This window comes from Coptis chinensis, chromosome 2 (assembly GCF_015680905.1).
Source record: "Coptis chinensis isolate HL-2020 chromosome 2, ASM1568090v1, whole genome shotgun sequence".
NCBI lineage: Eukaryota > Viridiplantae > Streptophyta > Magnoliopsida > Ranunculales > Ranunculaceae > Coptis > Coptis chinensis.
In genome coordinates, this window is record NC_141457.1 from 38,353,740 (window position 1) to 38,371,265 (window position 17,526).

The 17,526-nt window shown below is 35.9% G+C and overlaps 1 protein-coding gene and 1 long non-coding RNA gene across 2 annotated transcripts; one reads left to right on the plus strand and one right to left on the minus strand.

The window, feature by feature from the left end:
* The first annotated feature begins 452 nt into the window (after positions 1-452).
* On the plus strand, positions 453-6,879 carry LOC147515964 (uncharacterized). The gene is made up of 16 exons (XM_086594526.1): positions 453-600; positions 668-743; positions 810-941; positions 1,060-1,435; positions 1,520-1,615; positions 2,570-2,649; positions 3,115-3,190; positions 3,275-3,451; positions 3,789-3,893; positions 3,987-4,082; positions 4,163-4,255; positions 4,372-4,407; positions 4,522-4,563; positions 5,948-6,075; positions 6,163-6,289; positions 6,558-6,879. The coding sequence occupies exons 1-16, from the start codon at positions 525-527 to the stop codon at positions 6,714-6,716; spliced, it is 1,875 nt and encodes a 624-aa protein (XP_086450652.1). The 5' UTR covers positions 453-524; the 3' UTR covers positions 6,717-6,879.
* Positions 6,880-11,356: 4,477 nt separating this feature from the next.
* Positions 11,357-14,933, minus strand: LOC147515965 (uncharacterized). Its single transcript, XR_015213553.1, has 4 exons — positions 13,809-14,933; positions 13,592-13,711; positions 13,199-13,311; positions 11,357-11,459 (listed from the first exon to the last, which is right to left on the minus strand). It is a non-coding gene; the product is annotated as an uncharacterized LOC147515965 (long non-coding RNA).
* Positions 14,934-17,526: the final 2,593 nt, after the last annotated feature.

Sequence of the window (17,526 nt, forward strand, 5' to 3'; positions counted from 1 at the left end):
AGTGTTATTTGCATAATACTATACATTGGTTTGATTGTGATTGTAATTGGTGTAAAAACCAAATTCATGTTAGCAAACGTTCTTTGGTTTCGTAAAGATTGTATGCACTATAGGCTTTATATCAAATGGATGTTGGTTGAATAGAACAAACCAAATTAACATCACAAAGTGTATAATAGAAGTTAAAAAATAATAAAAATGTTAAACCCGTAATTTATAGTGGACTCTGGGCTTTTAAATGATTAGCTATTAATGTAGTAGGCCCTCTAATAAATATATTATTTATTCAAGTAGACTTTGGAAAATGGCTAGTTAATTCTAAAAATTGGCCATTTTCATTCGTAGCAAGGAAGCCGTAGAAGATGTCGATATGGTTACACTAAAAGCCCAAAAGCCAATACTAATTGGGCTATGTTAGACTTATATCAAAAGCCCAAACCCAATACCAACACAAGCGCGCGATCTTTATTTCTCCCGCGCTCTCTCTCTCTCTCTGAGTCTCGGGCCTCACTTGAAATTTTCAAATGGAAGAAGAAATTAAAGCTGAATTTGAAAGAAGTGGGTTTACTCTTGATCAAGAAGAAGACATATTGAAGAAATGTAAGTCGTCCCCCCTATATATATATTTTTTTTACTTGCCATTAATAATTTTCTTTTTCTTTTTCAGGTCTAACTTTTTGTATAAATTACAAACTGACTGCTTCTGATCTCGTTTCAAGTTGGGAAGTTTACTACCTCAACAGGTAATTATCAAACCTTACGGCTTTGCTTCATTTTTTTCATGATATAGACATGTTTTTTTTTTGCAGGCAGTTAAATGGCTCGGTTGTACAGAATGGTCACATGGATGGTTTCTTGTTGCATCTTCAGAATGAACACAAGGAAATTTTAATTAAAGAGGAAGCACATCCACATATCTACTCTAGCAATGATGTCGATATGTGAGTATATGTATTATCTTGATTCCATTTTTTTTTTGGCGAAAAACATGATTATCCATAAAAGATACGTGGTGAAGTGGGATTTTATGAATTAATTAATAGTGATCTGTCTATGTAGGATTCTAAGTGAAGAACATGAGGAAAACAAAGAGGAGACTATTGGAACTCCAGTAGACCAGAAAGAAAGATTGTACACTGAGACAATTGATTCAACGCCTGGAACGAATGGGATTGTGCCCTCTTCTGGTAAACCATCAAGACTGTCGACCGGCCACGTTACCCCTTTTGGGCAACGAACAAACAAGTTTGTTGTGCAATTCACATTGAATGAGTTTGCAAATAAGAAAGAGAATGATAGTAGAGAGCAGGAAATTGTGGGCCATGAAGATGACATCATTAGAAGAGTTCAGCCCAGTGAAAGATGCTCTTTAGAAGTTCAAAGGTCGCGGCCAGAATCTGGTTGCAGGTTCATGTATGACAAGATTGAAGACAAGGTGGTTAAAGCTTACTACGAGAATTGTAGTTATTTCTAAGTTACTTATCGTGTTAGTTTTTGAATTATATTAGTGTTGATGTAGTTCAATTCACTTGAGAACCGCATAAGAAGGCTTACTACTGCTTTTGTTGCTTCTGGACTCTATGAGGAATCAGTGGACCCTACTATGGCTTCGCAGGTAATCTACATGTATAATAGTAATTCTCTAGTTATTTCAGTTATTTTTTTGCTTAGGATTTCTGAAATACATATCATCGTTGGCATCATCTTTCTCATATTATATTGAAGTTAGTTTGCATTAAATGAACAAACAGAAATTTACCACTAAAATGCGATGCTTGCAGAAGACGAGTATATGGAAAGCCAAAAAGATGAGAATGTCAAAAAATGAATTTGTAATCTTGGGGTTAGCCCAAAAAGTTTGAAATAGAAATAATTTAAAGATCTGCTAACTTTTTGGGTGAAGTCATGAGCAAATAAAATCGATATTCTGTATACACATACATATGTATACAAAACAGACGTAGGTTTTTATATGTATACAAACAAGAACAAAAAGATCATTACATCTAAGGCTGTACTACAGGCGTCCCAATCAGTTATAATGTCATCAACGTTGACTGTGGGATCATGAAACACCCGGGAACAAAGTATTGCTTTACAAGAGCAAACAGCCCTCTAGTATCGTTTGGTTCCTGTCAAACCTAATAGTCCATGTGATTGCGTGAGCAATAATCTGGCTGACCAGACACCACATAGGAGATAGACGCTGCTGTGGTTGCTTGAAGAACATATTCTTCACAACACATTTGAGACATCAAGTCGACAATGAAGAGAGGCAAGAAAGACTCCCCAAAGATCTTTGGCATCCTGCAATCTAAATATAAATGCTGACTAGATTCTTCATCTTGTGTGCACATAAAACAGTGGTTAATCAAATTCACCCCACTTTCTCTCAAGTTTTCTGTATTTAGAAGCCTCCCCTAAAGAAGAAGAATGTCCCACTTACTGTTTGAACATGCACTTCATAGATACTTCCCAACGGGGTTTTAATGCCTAACCAATTCGCTTCTGTCAATTAATTGTTGGTTCACTTAGAAAAATTGTGTTCTGATAGTATTATTTACCACAGAAAAGTGCATTTTCGGTTGGAATGATTTCTTGTGACGGGGAAGGTCGTTTAAACGAGAAGTCTATTTTGTTACAAGGCAGGTAGACAACTATTTCTTTTGCCCATCTCTTTCTATGTTCATGCTTTATTATTGCCAATTAGTCATGAATATTAATGTTTGGGATGAGTGCAAAGTGGCAGGCTGAATTGTTGTTTTGGCTTACCAATTACTAGCAGTGTTATGGAAGTAGGACTCATTGTTAGATGGGTTCATTATGGATTTAATACTAATTGTCTAATTTGGATATAGTTCAGTCAGGTGATCAGCTGTTCTTTAACTCTTTAACAGGAAAATTTGGTGTAAACGAACACTATCAACGCAATAATATCTTTATATAAGTAAAATCTCTCATCAGTGTGATTTCTGACTAATTAGATTCTTGTCTGAGAATTTCAGAAAATAGATACTTGTAAGACACCAAACCATGAGTCCAACTTCCTACATGCTAACTAAAATAGAGGGATTTCATGATGCATATATTCATTGTAAAGTTTTTTTTTTCCAGCGTTGAGCAATCGGGAGGTCAGCGTGTGCGTCTTGACTTACAGAAACTAACCCAGTATTCCTTTTTCCCAGGCCAGGTTAATTTTCGTTAATTATTAATCATAACGTATCTGTGTGATTCTTGTTTAGGATTAATGAAATCAATAATGCTACTTGGACAGGTGGTAGGAGTTGAGGGACACAATCCATGTGGTCACTGCTTGGTCGCATCGAAGGTGTTTGATTCCTTTCCATTCTCAGTCTCCCCTGACGTGGAATTCCCTCCCGCAAAGAAGCAAGCTATGGACCACGAATTTCAACCAGATTCTCCTTCCAGTACACCTGAAAAGCTAAGTTTGGTATGGAAAATAGCACCCACTTCCTTTGGACTGTAGGGTTTACAAAACAACTTAGTTTTTGTATGATAGCATCTGACAACCTTTTTGTGCCCTTGTATTATTAGATAAATATAATGTCAAATCTATAAGAAATACCACCCCCCCCCCAAGTGATTTTAATTAACTGATATAGGGATATTTTGTATTTTCGATGCATGGTAATTGGTCTTGACATGTTGTTGCCTGTACTTAAGCTGATAATATAGTACATTGCTACTAACATAGAAGACAACCGGACTACCAAATGTGGTTTTTATCTTCGATTCATCTATGGAAAGTGATTTGATTTTTTCGACAGGTTATTGCTGCAGGTCCTTTCACCACGACTGACAACTTGTTGTTCGAACCTCTTGTGGAACTGCTTGCATATGCTACAAGAAAGCAGCCTCAGTTACTTATGCTGGTAAGAAACAAACTCTTTCAAATTTGCTAAAATTTGAATCTTCCTGCGGGATTTATAGACATTTCAGCTCGTAGGCTCTCTTACTTTTGGCAGCTGGGGCCCTTCATTGATTCTGAACATCCTGAGATTAGGAAAGGAACGATTGATAGAAGCTTTGATGATATTTTTCACTCAGATATTCTAAGAAGGGTACAAAGTCTTACAATTTTTTAGACTCTCGGATGAAAGACGTTTTGCATTCTTTCACGTTATTCTTTTGCCTGATCCAGTTACAAGATTATGCCAAATATATGGGTTCTGCTGCTCGAGTGGTTCTTGTACCATCTTTACGAGATGCTTTCCATGATTTTGTTTTTCCTCAGGTGCTGTCATTGCCAAATTCTATAAACAATCCTTTTCTCTTGACATTAGAGCGATGCTTTAATTTTTAAACATTTAGATTTGAAGACGAATATTTTTGTTCATCTTCGTTTTGCAGCCTGCATTTGATATCCATTCAGATCTCAAAAATCAGGTATATTCTTATGTTGGCTTCATTCATACTAAGTCTGTTTTCTATTTTCTCTGTACTGGCCCTTATTGATCATTACTATTCATATTCATTGTTCTTTCTTCTCTCTTGACCCAGATTACCTGTCTTCCAAATCCAGGGCTTTTCGATGCAAATAAGGTAAAACGGCTGATCTCTGCCCACTTATACAGAATTGGAGAAAGTATCTATCTATATCATCTATGCTGTTTCATGCTTTTCCCAACCAAACAAAATAGGCTGTCCATGCTTGTGATGTACAATAAGGACTTTGAGTTTCATTTAGGATCTATGTAACATTGACACTTTACATTTTCGAAAAATAAATAAATTGTGTCTGTCATTCCCCCCACCGACATTTGTCAAATACGTGGATTGCACTGATGCAGAAGTTTCCATGTTACATTTTCTAACCCTAAAACAAGAAGTGACAAACAAGGAGTGAGATGGAAAGATTGTTTTCGCTTGTTCATTGACAATCGGAAGAAGAGAGAAGAAGGAACAAAGGGAAAAACGTGGGTGCGGAGCAATTGCATTTTGTGCTTTTAGAAAGACTTTCGGAAAAATATAGGACATATACATGGCATTCTGTAGGACATATACATGACATACCCTTAAACAGAAGAAAATAGATTTTTTTTTTTTGTTTCAACACCTGCAACCCCTCGACACAGTCCTTCCACCAGAGCACCATTAGCATCAGGATCCTTTTTTCTTCCTATAGTTATTTATTATCATCAGAGGAGTGGATCTCTTTATAATTATGAGCAACTATTCCTAGGAGATCCCCATCAAAAAATAGGTTCTCTATTGGAAGCTCTACCTTATAAAGGAAATTCATTGAAGTACACTTCAAAGCATGTATTTTGAAGTAAAGAAAGGATCTGGCATTGTTGAAGTAAAGAAAACAAGTCATTCAGTTGGGTGAACGGATTAAGTCAGGTCACAGTGGAGTAAACATGGCTGGTAACCCGTCTATTGAATTTTTATGTTTTTGGGTAAGTGGGTGAGAATCTGTAAGAACTTGACTTTTTCACTGAAGGATGTCATCTTAATCAGCAGGTCTGCCTAACAAAAAAAATAAAAATAAAAAATCAGCAGGTCCATCTTCTTTCGAGGTCCAAAACATGGAGATTTTGCTGTTCAGCCATTTGTTGCTATGTGTATCTTGATTTTCTAAATTCATTATAGAAGACCTGTCTTGGGTTTCCTTTTCCAGAGGTCTCATGTCGGCTATCTGAGCAGTGAGCAACATTGAACATCGATTAATTATGTTGTAATTATAGAAAGCCCATTGTGCAGACCTGTTTATCCACAACTTCAGGGTTTTTATTTAATTATTTATCAGATTCCACATTTTTTAACAAGTCGAAAATTTTAAGTAATTCGGTTAAATTGCGGCTTACCTAAGGATTTTTGCGAGTTCCTCGCTTGCTCAACTTTATAGATCTTACATGGTACTATTGTAGTATGTGGACAGAACCTGGTACCTGCTGTATTTGTGATACAAAGTTCTGTGTTTCAGACAAAAATAGGTTGCTGCACTGTGGATATCCTGAAACAGCTTAGTGGGGAAGAAATCTCAAGAATTCCGGCTGATGTATCTAGGGATCGCATGGCGCGACTTGCTACGCATGTTCTCAGCCAGCGCAGGCACGTGCCCGACCCTTTATTTTGGGGGATATAATGAAGTTAAATGTAAATTATATGTTAGGCCTAACAAATTCTTTGTCGAAACAGCTTTTATCCTCTGTATCCACCATCTGAGGATGTTCCGTTGGATCTTTCACTTGCTCCAGAAGCTCTCCAGATTCCTTCTATTCCGGATATTATCATCTTGCCTTCGGACCTGTCTCCCTTTGTGAAGGTAAGCAAAGTTCATGTGCTATTTCCTCAACTGAATAAAAATTTCACCAATGCTCTATCCAAACTCTACCTCAATCATTTAAAAAATTTACTGTACTACCATCCCTTGCAGTAGTTACTTTTGTCCTGTTTTTAATACAATTTATAATTACCCAGCAAAAAAAAACAAAAACTTGTTACATTATCAGTTTGTGCTTGAAACCAACATCATAAACTGGCAAAATAGTAAATGGATTCTTAGGTTCAAATCATGATTGTCATTATAACAGGTTCTTGCCCTTGGCGAAAAGACTAGTACAGGAGAGCAAACCAGGTGCATCGCTGTGAATCCTGGAAGATTGGCCAAGGGGGTTGGAGGAGGCACCTTTGTAGAGATTAACTATCACGAGAACCCTGACAGAACACATGCTTTAATTTTCCGAATGTAGTTTTTTTACCAGAAATCAAATTTGAGCGTATCATTGTAATCCAAGAAGTGGCAAACACTGACCCACTCGATCCAACATTTTCGGGACAACTCCATTTCTATATTGAGTATCCATATTACATTCAGCTCATTGAAAGTATATATTGGATTATTAGTTCATGAAATCTGTCGGTGGGATGCTGTACATTTACTGGATTTGATGATGGTGCATGCGTATGTCCCCTACGTTTGTTTTAATACCAAGAGGGAAATGGAGAACATGGAGAAGACGAAGAAAGCCTTTTATTTCTAGAAGGAAGCCTTTTAATGTTTCAAAGTTTCAATAGGCCAACGACTCTAAACGGTTTTTTAGACCGCCAAAATCCTACTAACAAGTATGCAAATCTGGTAAACTCTTTGCTGCCATTTCAAAAGCGAGTTTTTTCTGAGTGGAATCAAGAATCTACTATCTGACGATTATGACATTTAACAAACAACCAATAGTTCTTACACTGTTACAGTACACATAACACCTTACCAAGTACCCTAACTGATCAGTGTAACTCAACTTCATCCTGGAGGTATGGGGCTCAAGTCTTGCCTTGGCTTCTTGAGCAAGGAGGCTTGCCCCAAGGGAATTTGGGTGAAGGATAAAAGAGAAGTACAATTCTTATACGTAAGTTTCATTGGTCACAATTATGAGTTCAGATTTTCGTGCGTTCTTGTACTCTCCAATGAAAAAAGAGGCAAATCCCCAATGCACAAAACCAGGGACATGCCTTTCTCACCAGTGAACTTCTCATGGAATGCTACAATAGCAGCAACCTCGGTTAACGGGAGTAAAAAAGAAGTGATAATTCCGGTAAAGAGTGACGATGAACAGTATATGGTGCCAATCAGTCCTTGGAACAAAAGTTGCCACACTATGGCACTTGCGGCTAGGACCACGTAATACTTCACTTCACCAAGCTCGTAGACTCTTGCCTCTCTTGGAATGACCTGCACCAGTGCACCACACAATAAAAGTTCAATATTGTTAACGTCATGCAAATGAATGTAAAAATAATGAAGACTAAAGTGAATATGTTATGTGCATACATGCACATGTTGCTTTTAGAGTGGGGCTGGAAATGGAGCGGGTTCGGGTCGGATCAAACTATATCCATGCTATCTATATCCATGCCCATGCCCAGATCCATTTTTTCAATACAAAACCAGATCCGGATCCATGACCCGAATGGATCCTAAATGGCATACCATATCCGAACCATTTATGTAAATGGGATAATCGGATCCGACCCAACCCGACCCGAATTGCGAACTACAAGTTCTCAATCACCCACGTGTCTACAAACAAGAGAGACCTATTATTATTTGGAAGATATATTAACAAAATTTTATATTTTGGATTTGGATCTAGGAAGATCCGAACCGTTTAGAGTAAAACCATATTTGAATCCGAATTAAAAATGGATAATCCATATCCGACCCATTTTCTTATTCGGACTCATTATTAATGTCCCAACTTTAAAATGGGTTTGGATCGGGTCGGATTCGGGTCAAAACCCGCCCCATTTCCAGCCCTATTTTAAAGTAATTGGTTATAGTGGGGTAATGTTTAGTAGACATGGATAGTGGGTAATACTTGCTGTAAGTGGGTTGTGGACTTGTGGTTATTATATGTTAGTGGGTAGTTTAGTAGTAGTTGCAAATTATAAATAGTTGTAACTATGGACTGAATTAGGAATGAGAAGAATATTATTGTAGTTTGAGCTTGTGTGTGAATTAGGAGGTCAAAAGCTCCTCAATAAGCTTTAATAATACTAGCTTATGTGCACGCCCTATGGGCGTCAGATTGAATCAGTGCTACACCAGCAGTTCCTCCAAAACTTTGTCCCATAAAAGAACTTCAACTTTGACATCCGTAAGTGAAATATGTCCAAAATGAAAATTGACAACAAAAAAATTCGACATGCCCCCACATAAATCAAAATTTAACAAAAAAATTCTCACAAGTGACATGTACTCATTTAGTGCTAGAAATCATGAAATGCGAGGGATCACATAGAGAACATTGTGTATAATCGCACAAATATGTTTATAACTTTGTTAACTGCGCATTGTTCTAAGTAATTTATTCTGAACAATGCAACTTTTTTTTTTCCAGTTTCTAATTTTTTTTTTTTTTTTTAATAATATGGTCGAACAATTAAGTCTTGGAAGTTGGTAACTGTAAACAATACATAAGTGCATGGTCTATTCTACATCAATATTCGTTTGAAATTATATATGGTTTAAATTCAACATAGAAAACATTCAAACCTAATGAGTAGAGCCCCTAGAGGTTAAAGATCTCAAGACGCACATTAAAATCCAACAGTGCAAACACTGGAAAAGTTTAATTTAATTTGATGTTGCCCATCAATACACAATGTGACAATGTGATAAAACAATGTCATAGGTTGTCATAAAACTACAAATATATGTGCATATTGTAGTATTGGAACACCAAAATTTGTACACTCAAGTTATTGACGACTGAAATAAATTGATTCAACATAGTTTATACATGTACTATAGGTGAAAACAACCAAGTAGTCAACTGCATGTCTCCTTGTTATGTATTAGTGAATAGGAAATAAGAAAGTGGAAAAGAATATGCGTCCATTTTAAACTAAGTTTAAAACTTACATGGTGATATACAACTTTCAATCTTTTTCCAAGATACAGTACGTAATTACACATTGCATAAACATGAAGTGAAAAATCACAAAAAGTTCCCATAAACTAAGCAAGTAAAAGAACGGACTTGAGTTCTGCAACTGCATGGCACCACATAACCTGCAACACACAATGATTGGATTAAATGTGAGCACTTGAGATTTGGAAATTCATCAAATATGTATATCATGAAATTGACGTATTGCTAAGTACAAAGAAAATGAAGCAAACACCGAGGTTGCACTTGTTAGAAGGAACATCTCCCTGATTCAGTTTTGAGCACATAAACAATAACCCATCTCATATCCTAAGAATTATGCATATTACAAAATGATCAATAATAGTTTGTGCTGCATATATCAAACTATATATTCGTATTAGGCAGATCATGTCTCAGCATATAGCAAACTAAATAGTCTCAGTTCATAAGCCAGTCAATTGTGAATTATTTCAACTCAAACAAACAATAACATCATTAAAGTAAGAGCCAACACTACAAAATAACTAAGTGTGGCACCTAATACATGATACCAGATCACACTATAAGTGAATCCACACACTGCTCGATTTATTGCAATTTACTGAAACCCAACACGTTATATACTTGCACAACCGCCTTATATATAATCTATAGAGAGAAGCTCCTCCGCAAACACGTAAAACTAATTAGTCGTAATTTAATGGGTTCTTTACTTTTAAAGATATAAAAAATGTGGGAAATAGGTAATCTGTTTGCTAAAAAATACATATAAACAGGCAAAGGAGGTAATGTCGACGTAAGCGAAGATGAAAAAGCAATACTCGGCAACAAAGGCTCTGTCGACCATGGTAGAGGTGGGATTGTTCGTAGATGATGTACTTGGGTTGGTCACAGTATAGACTTAAGGGATGCAAAGGGCAAAAGAAAAATTCATCATGAAGGAAACAAACAAACCATTAAAGTATATACACATACAAGAAATAATTGACTGCCACATTTAGCCCAAAGTGAATCGATGAATGTAAGAACAAACCTTAAATAGCTAAAGTACTGCAAACATGTTTATCTCACCTATAAGAGCTTTGGAATGCTAAAATTGTAGTTATTGACGAAACAACATAAAAGTTATGGGAAGAATTCAAAATAGTTCAACGTCATAGACATGAAGTATGGATTATGAGCAGAAGCATACCTTTCCAACCATGGCTTCATTGGCATTGTCCCACAATAATCCTTGATTAGTGTAGCCTCCAGACTCCAGTAAGACCCATGCACCCATGCACCCAACATAGATATCTAAAAAAAAACACTTAGAAATGGAAGAAATAACAACTCAAACCAATATAGATAATCTGTTAAAGTTGCATTCTTGCAGCAGGGCATGTAACTGAATCTACATTATCAAAGGCAAGTAAATGTAAAAAAGAAGAAGGGATAGAACAGAAAAGGTAAGCACAAGAGCGCACGATGAACATGTACAAATCCCTCTAAACATATTACAAATCTAAATGTAGAGTCGCCCGTTACTACAAATCTAATCTGAAAATGTTTGCACCAACCACCATTGTGCTACTAAAACCCTATGTTACATGGACACGCCATATTTTAAAAATAATTCATGTCGGATATGTATCCACGTGTTTGTGTTGTATGGAATATGTCTCAATTTTGTATGTTTCGTTATATCATAGACTTGTATCCGTGTTGGATATATACCGACACGCATATCCATGTCAATGTAACTTAGCTAAAAACAGTATTTTGTAGTGGCGAAGCGAATTGATTCGATCAAATTTAAATGACATTGGATGGAACTCTCAAACATGCATTCTTACAAAATTGGGGGTAATATTGAACTATGTGAAACAAATGATCAACTGAAGAACATCTACTTTAGGTAGGCAAAAGTATGTGTTCTTTTGTTTGAAATCCAAACTCATTGCAATAGAAGTTAAACTACCATACCTCATCAGCCTCAGCGATTCTACCACAATAATGCAAGCTCCCAGTCCCTTGCTCATTGAATTTTTGTTTTCCTCTAGTCTTCCATGATGAATACCGTACCTATTTTAATTCAAAAGCACATGAACAAAGTATATCGATTACATAAATATCTGCAAAGCTTTTCCACATAAACCTGTTCCAGTATGTAAGAAAGATGTTTAATTTTTCAAGAACGCTTAAGGTTTTTAATGAAGTACATGTGACGAAACCACATGTAGCTATTCACTCTAGTTATCAGAACTATAAAAAAAAACATGTAAACATTTTATATTGAGTGGACCTCTATGATAATTGATGCAAATAATACAAAACAATTATAAAGTTATTCCTTCAATTCCGATACAAATATATACCAATATTTGTACGATCAAAAGAACGGAATAACAAAAGACTAACATGGACTAAATAGGCGAAAGGTTAAATATTTCAGCCACCTGCACCCTTAAAGAAACAACAATAAGGCAAATGTATTATTGGTTTGGCTCTTGCTCACTTAGTTTGGTGTCTTGGTGAACCGGGCAAGCATGGTGCATGTTTCCCAATAGTACTGTGTTTGGTGTCATGGGTGTAATACCCCGTGGGGCTATACTGAAAAGGTGCATATCTTGTGGGGAGAGGTTGCATCAGGTATGTGGAAAAGTGCCTAACCTGTGGGGTGACGGTTGCGCCATATATGCATTCTACCACTTGGGAAGTTGTTTGAGATTTGGGGCTTAAGTCATTGATCTACCAAATCCTAACGTTGGGGCCTTTTCCAGAACGTTTGCTTATGAATTCCGTGGGAACTTCGTAGTTAAGCGTGCTTCGGTGGAAGTGATCCAAGGATATATGGGTGACCTCCTGGGAAGCAGCTGTCCGCAGTCAAAACCCCACACTATCGGATGTCCGCAGTGGCTAAATGGGGAGAGTATCGACATGGTAGGAAGCGGTGGATGATTACAATGGGCATGCCCCTTACGGCCTTACCAGCTCTAAAGCTTTTCCAAGGAAACCAGCTCGGCAAAGGAGATGATCATGCAATAATAATGTTCAATTATAGAGGCTCAAATTACCCTATCTCTGCCACCTGAGTTTAAAAATTAGGACACCCTCTAAAGCAAATTGTTCTCCCCCACATTCATCTTATATCATGAAAACCCAATTTAACCTATTTTAACTTATAAGCTCCGTAGTCTATTAAGCTGAAGCTCATAAGAAAGTAGACCTTAAACTCAAACAAACTATGCGTTTCATATTGCAACCATAGTAGCTTATATGACAAAATTTCAGTTTCATACATACACATCTTTGATAGTTTCCCTTTCATATTGAATGCAACTAAATCTCTAATCCACATAACTGATATGTGTACATGCCTTTTTAGAAGAGTGGCATATCACGTAGGCAGTAGTCCTATTTATGTTATATTCATGGATCAAATTTATTATATATAACATTCAAGGAATTCCATCTCCCCATCAAACAAAAGTCGTGCTGTTGCAATAGCTAGACCATTCAAAGTTGTAAACATTATGAAATCATGCATCCAGAACAGCTTAGCCAGTGCACAATTCAAAAGTAGCCAAATGGATATGAATAGTGGCACAAACAAAGTCATAAACTATAAGACATTAAACATTCAATCAATTGTATATTGTAAATTTTATTAAATTCGTGGGTATGGCTTTGGCAATACCCCCTCGATCATATTGAGTTATTGACCTTAGAACCAATAACAAATTATTGAAAGCAATTCCTTCAACACAATGACTCGAAAATGATAACAATAAATCAATTGGTTTGAAGAAGAGGATGCATACTTGGTTGGTAGCAGTCACATGTCATTGTTGATCATCTTCACCCCACTTCTCGAACAATTCTTCAACGGATTGATTACTATAAAAAACAATTCTCCAAACCAAAAAAAAAATCACTGAAACATCATAAAAATAAAATCATGAATGATAGATATCATCAATTACAATTATCATATCATTACAAAAACTCAAATCAAGGCTGTCAATAATCAAAAAGATCAAACAAATTCATTTTTTTTTTTACCTTGATTGAATCGCTGGAAGTTGTTCTAATCAGAGAACTGAATTTGAGAGAGAGAGAGAGAGAGAGCACTTTTGAAAATCATAGAACTCATATTCAGTAAATGATCAAATTGGTCAAGCTTAACTACTGATTCAAACAACATTTTGGCTAACCTTTCATCTTTTTCAGCATCATAGTAACACCCTTGATTTTGTGCACCCAATATTAATTTCTTCCAAACTGAATCACTATTTAACAGGGTTGGTCCACGACCCAAAATCCAAAGGCAGTACCTACAATTGAAGCACACAACTCAGTTACACTAAGTTGATATATTTTGTGCCGGAAAAAATATAAGAGACTTAAAATAATACTTTTAAGCATTTTCACCTTGCCCTTGTAAAACCCACATTTGTCCTTTGAAGGTTTGAAAGGAAACCTACATAACCATTTCCATTAGATCTCACGGTAGAGATAATTATCACATCATCCTTACCTCCTTCAAACCCATCTATAGAGGGAACACTCACTGAGTAGTTACTTTTCATTCCATATTGGTCTCCAAGTTTAGCTTAAAGTACAAAAACTTGAGCTTTATATTGGGACATTACACAACCACTTCGCATCTTATCAGAATTAATCAATGCTGCCACAACAATGACCTTCATAAATCACTTATACATTATGAAATGCATTAAGAGAAAGCAAGTCTTAAATGGTTTAGCACTATTTGACCAGTATTTGCTTTAAATATCTGAAGGACACAATGCCAAGAAGAAATAAATTAGCAGCAAAATGAAAAGCAATGTTCTGAAATGAAAAGTTGGAGCAAAACTTACTGAACATCCAAATCGACTCGACCACATACCCATTAGTATATCAGGTTCATTTGAAGGGAACAACAGTTTGAAAGAACGCCTCATAATATTGAGGCATATGCTTCAAAAATAGCGTATGAAAAGGTTCCAGGAACAGCACGGTTCCTGCTCGGAGTGGAACCCTTACAGCGAAAGTTTGCAGTAGTCTATCGAACAACTTGTTCACGAAGAGGATCTCAGATGCATACCGAATTGTGGAAGCCAATATAAGAGATGAAGGAGGAGAGAGGATCTTAGATCCACACCCAATTCTAGGTAAACCCCAAAAACCGAAACCCAATATCTCTAACTTTAGGGAAAAAAAAACAGTATAAAGAAAGAAAAGTACACCAGGGCTTTGTGGTACAATAAGATAAGGTGGCACTTCGGGCTAGATCCATGCAGATGAGAAAATCTATATTCAACGAAAGAAATACCTGTAACTCCATGAAGCTGAAAATTTTCTAGAAATGAACAATAGTTAGTTTAGTACGAACTCAAACCAAACGGATAAACCCATTTTCATCAATTTAAACACACCCCCAATGTCTACAACAATGTGGTAAGGTGGTAAAATTAGTGGACAACACTACTCACTGTTAACTTCCAATGCGAAACAATACATCTTTGTCAGCAAGGTAAGGTCTTCCCATCTTCATCACTGAAGAATTTCTTAATTGTGCTCCATAGGAAATTAGATAAACATAAATTAAATTATCCTTTCAGCTGAGTTGCCTAACCTTTCAACGTGGTAATTCTGCAATGAAACAAATCAAACAATAAGTCGAAAATAAAATTTTCAGAACTGAGATCAAATTAAACAAAGGGTATTGCAGATATCATACAAAGGAGATATGGGTTTAGCTCAAATTCATTTCTGAGCACGCATAACAGTGAAATTTGTCTGAAGTCCTTCTTTAGTTCTGTTCAATCTAACCGGAATTGGAAGCATAAAGCAAAAACCAGTACTGGAAAAAGTTCATGAAGAAAGGAGGGGAAGTTGAAAGAACTAAGTATTAATGGTAGTTAAGTGGGTATTAATGGTATTTAAGTGGGTATTAATGGCAAGCAACACCGCGTACATGTCAATATAGGCGTGGATTTGGTTTTTGTCCTGAATTTACATAAAACTCCTTTGTCTGTGTGTTGTAATTGAAGGGTATAAATAGAAATAAAAAAATTAAATGACGAAATAGTCCTTTTTAAAGACATTGAATAATATTTTTTTGTATTTAATTAGGGGTATTAGGTGGTAGAAAAAAGGCTGGTCTAATTTAAAAGGCCAGGTTAATTATGGTGTATTTTACTAATAGAGATGTGTTTTCAATACAATCACTTCAAGATTGTATCATAATATTATTTGACACCTACAAGACTCACAAAGCACAAGTTTACCAATCGAACTTAGGTGTTCTCAGTGCGTGCCAGGGGGGTTCCAGGGTATGCCCTGGTTCACCCAAAATTTTGAAAGAAAAAGTACGTACTACTTTTCACGCCTTAAATTCTCCCTTTCATTAAGGCTTGAGCATATCTTTATTTCGTGAATTGTCAATATTGCCCTATTTAGAGTAATAGCAGTTCTAGAGTACACCCTTATGGGTGCGCTGGTACAATCCACCCTTGATTAAAGACTCTGTCATGCAATACACCCTCAGTCCTTGCCTGATGGAGGGCCCAAATGTGATAGTGCAAGTACAACCTGCGTACTCTAGAATTTGGTTTAGAGTAAAATAGAGTAAAGACATGTTATATCTGTTATTCTGCTGCTGAGGGTCTAAGAGTAGTTTCCCACTTTATATTAGTTAGTCTCTCTGAATTAGCCCACATGGTATTGCTATTGTAAGTTTCTCATATTAGAGCATATCTTCAATGGGGGGTGTAAACCGTTTAGAGTGGAAAGTTTACACGCCAAGTGTCAAAAAACTCTATCCAATGGAGGTACTAAACCGTAAATAATAGGCTATTAGTTGATAGAAGGGGTGGGGAATTCCCCATCTTGCTATCAGTTGATAAATAGCCCGGGTGACACTTGAACACATGTCTGAAAAAAACATTCTGACGTCACTTGGAGTGTCGTCCCTATTTATTTCTAAAGTCACAATTTGAAAATTTTAAACTCGGACGTCACTTCAAGTGTCATCCGAATTTAAAATTGAACTTTTTTACACTTCTCCATTAGAAACAATAGATAGTGGATATTTATGGACTATACAATAATTTGCAATTGGAGTAGTAAAATCCTAATGACATCTAAGTGAAGCCTATGTGGAGGTGTAGTTTTATACTCTCCATTGGAAATGCCCTTATATGTAAGCATGCTCCTCCAACCACCAGAAGCCACATGGCATTTCATTTACCTTTTATATAGGGAGAAAAAAAAAATTGGCAAAGAAATGAGAGATTAGACAATTAGATGCACCTTATCATTGAAAATTAAATCAATTAACAAAATAAACAATATAATGAACTAAGCTTTATAATTCAAATTTGAAAATTCCATTTCCTAAACTATAATAGATTTTGATTTTAAACAATTAAAATTATAAACTAAAAATTGTTTGTTTGTATAACAATAGTAATAAAAAGCAAATAAATAAAACTAAAACAATGGAAAAAAAAAAAAAAAAAAAAAAATGTGGCGTGTTACTGACTTTGCTAGCAAAGAGTACTGATCTCATTTAAAACAGGTTTGCCAATAAATAAATAAATAAATAAAAATTGAGTAAAATTTATAGTGCTAATCGTTCACTCTAGAATAAATTCATAGCTCTGCCACTGGGTGTTTTGAGACCAGATTTAAAATAACAAATTATGTTGTCATTTTAATAATATAAAATGTTGGTTGAATTTGGCATCCATACCCATTGCATGACTTCAGCATGAAAATTAACTTTTCAATGACCACACTCTTAACTTGTTTTTAGCACTATAAGGCAGTTGAACTCTTGAAGATGGCACACAAGGTAATAGACAACAATATAATGTCAGTTATTTCCAACGGGTATGATTTTTAGGAGGATAGAATTTGCATTCATAAAAAAAAGCTAGCTGTGCAACTTGTTGCCACACTAGTTGTACTATACATTTGACTCTCTTAAAAGTCAATGTTCTCCAATTCCAAGTTACCGGAATATTTTTCACATTCCGTGGAAATATTCTTTTCAAGGATCGACCCGTTTTCAGTCTAAAAGAGGAAGTGCACGGGCAAGAGTCCAACAAAGAGGATAAGTGAAGCAGCGTTATTAACAAAG

Excerpts from the sequence above, each read along its gene's own strand:
- LOC147515964 (XM_086594526.1), top strand. The coding sequence starts at position 525 with ATGGAAGAAGAAATTAAAGCTGAATTTGAAAGAAGTGGGTTTACTCTT. Across the intron at positions 744-809 it reads GAAGTTTACTACCTCAACAG|GCAGTTAAATGGCTCGGTTG; the intron begins GTAATTATCAAA and ends TTTTTTTTGCAG. Across the intron at positions 4,408-4,521 it reads ATTCAGATCTCAAAAATCAG|ATTACCTGTCTTCCAAATCC; the intron begins GTATATTCTTAT and ends CTCTTGACCCAG.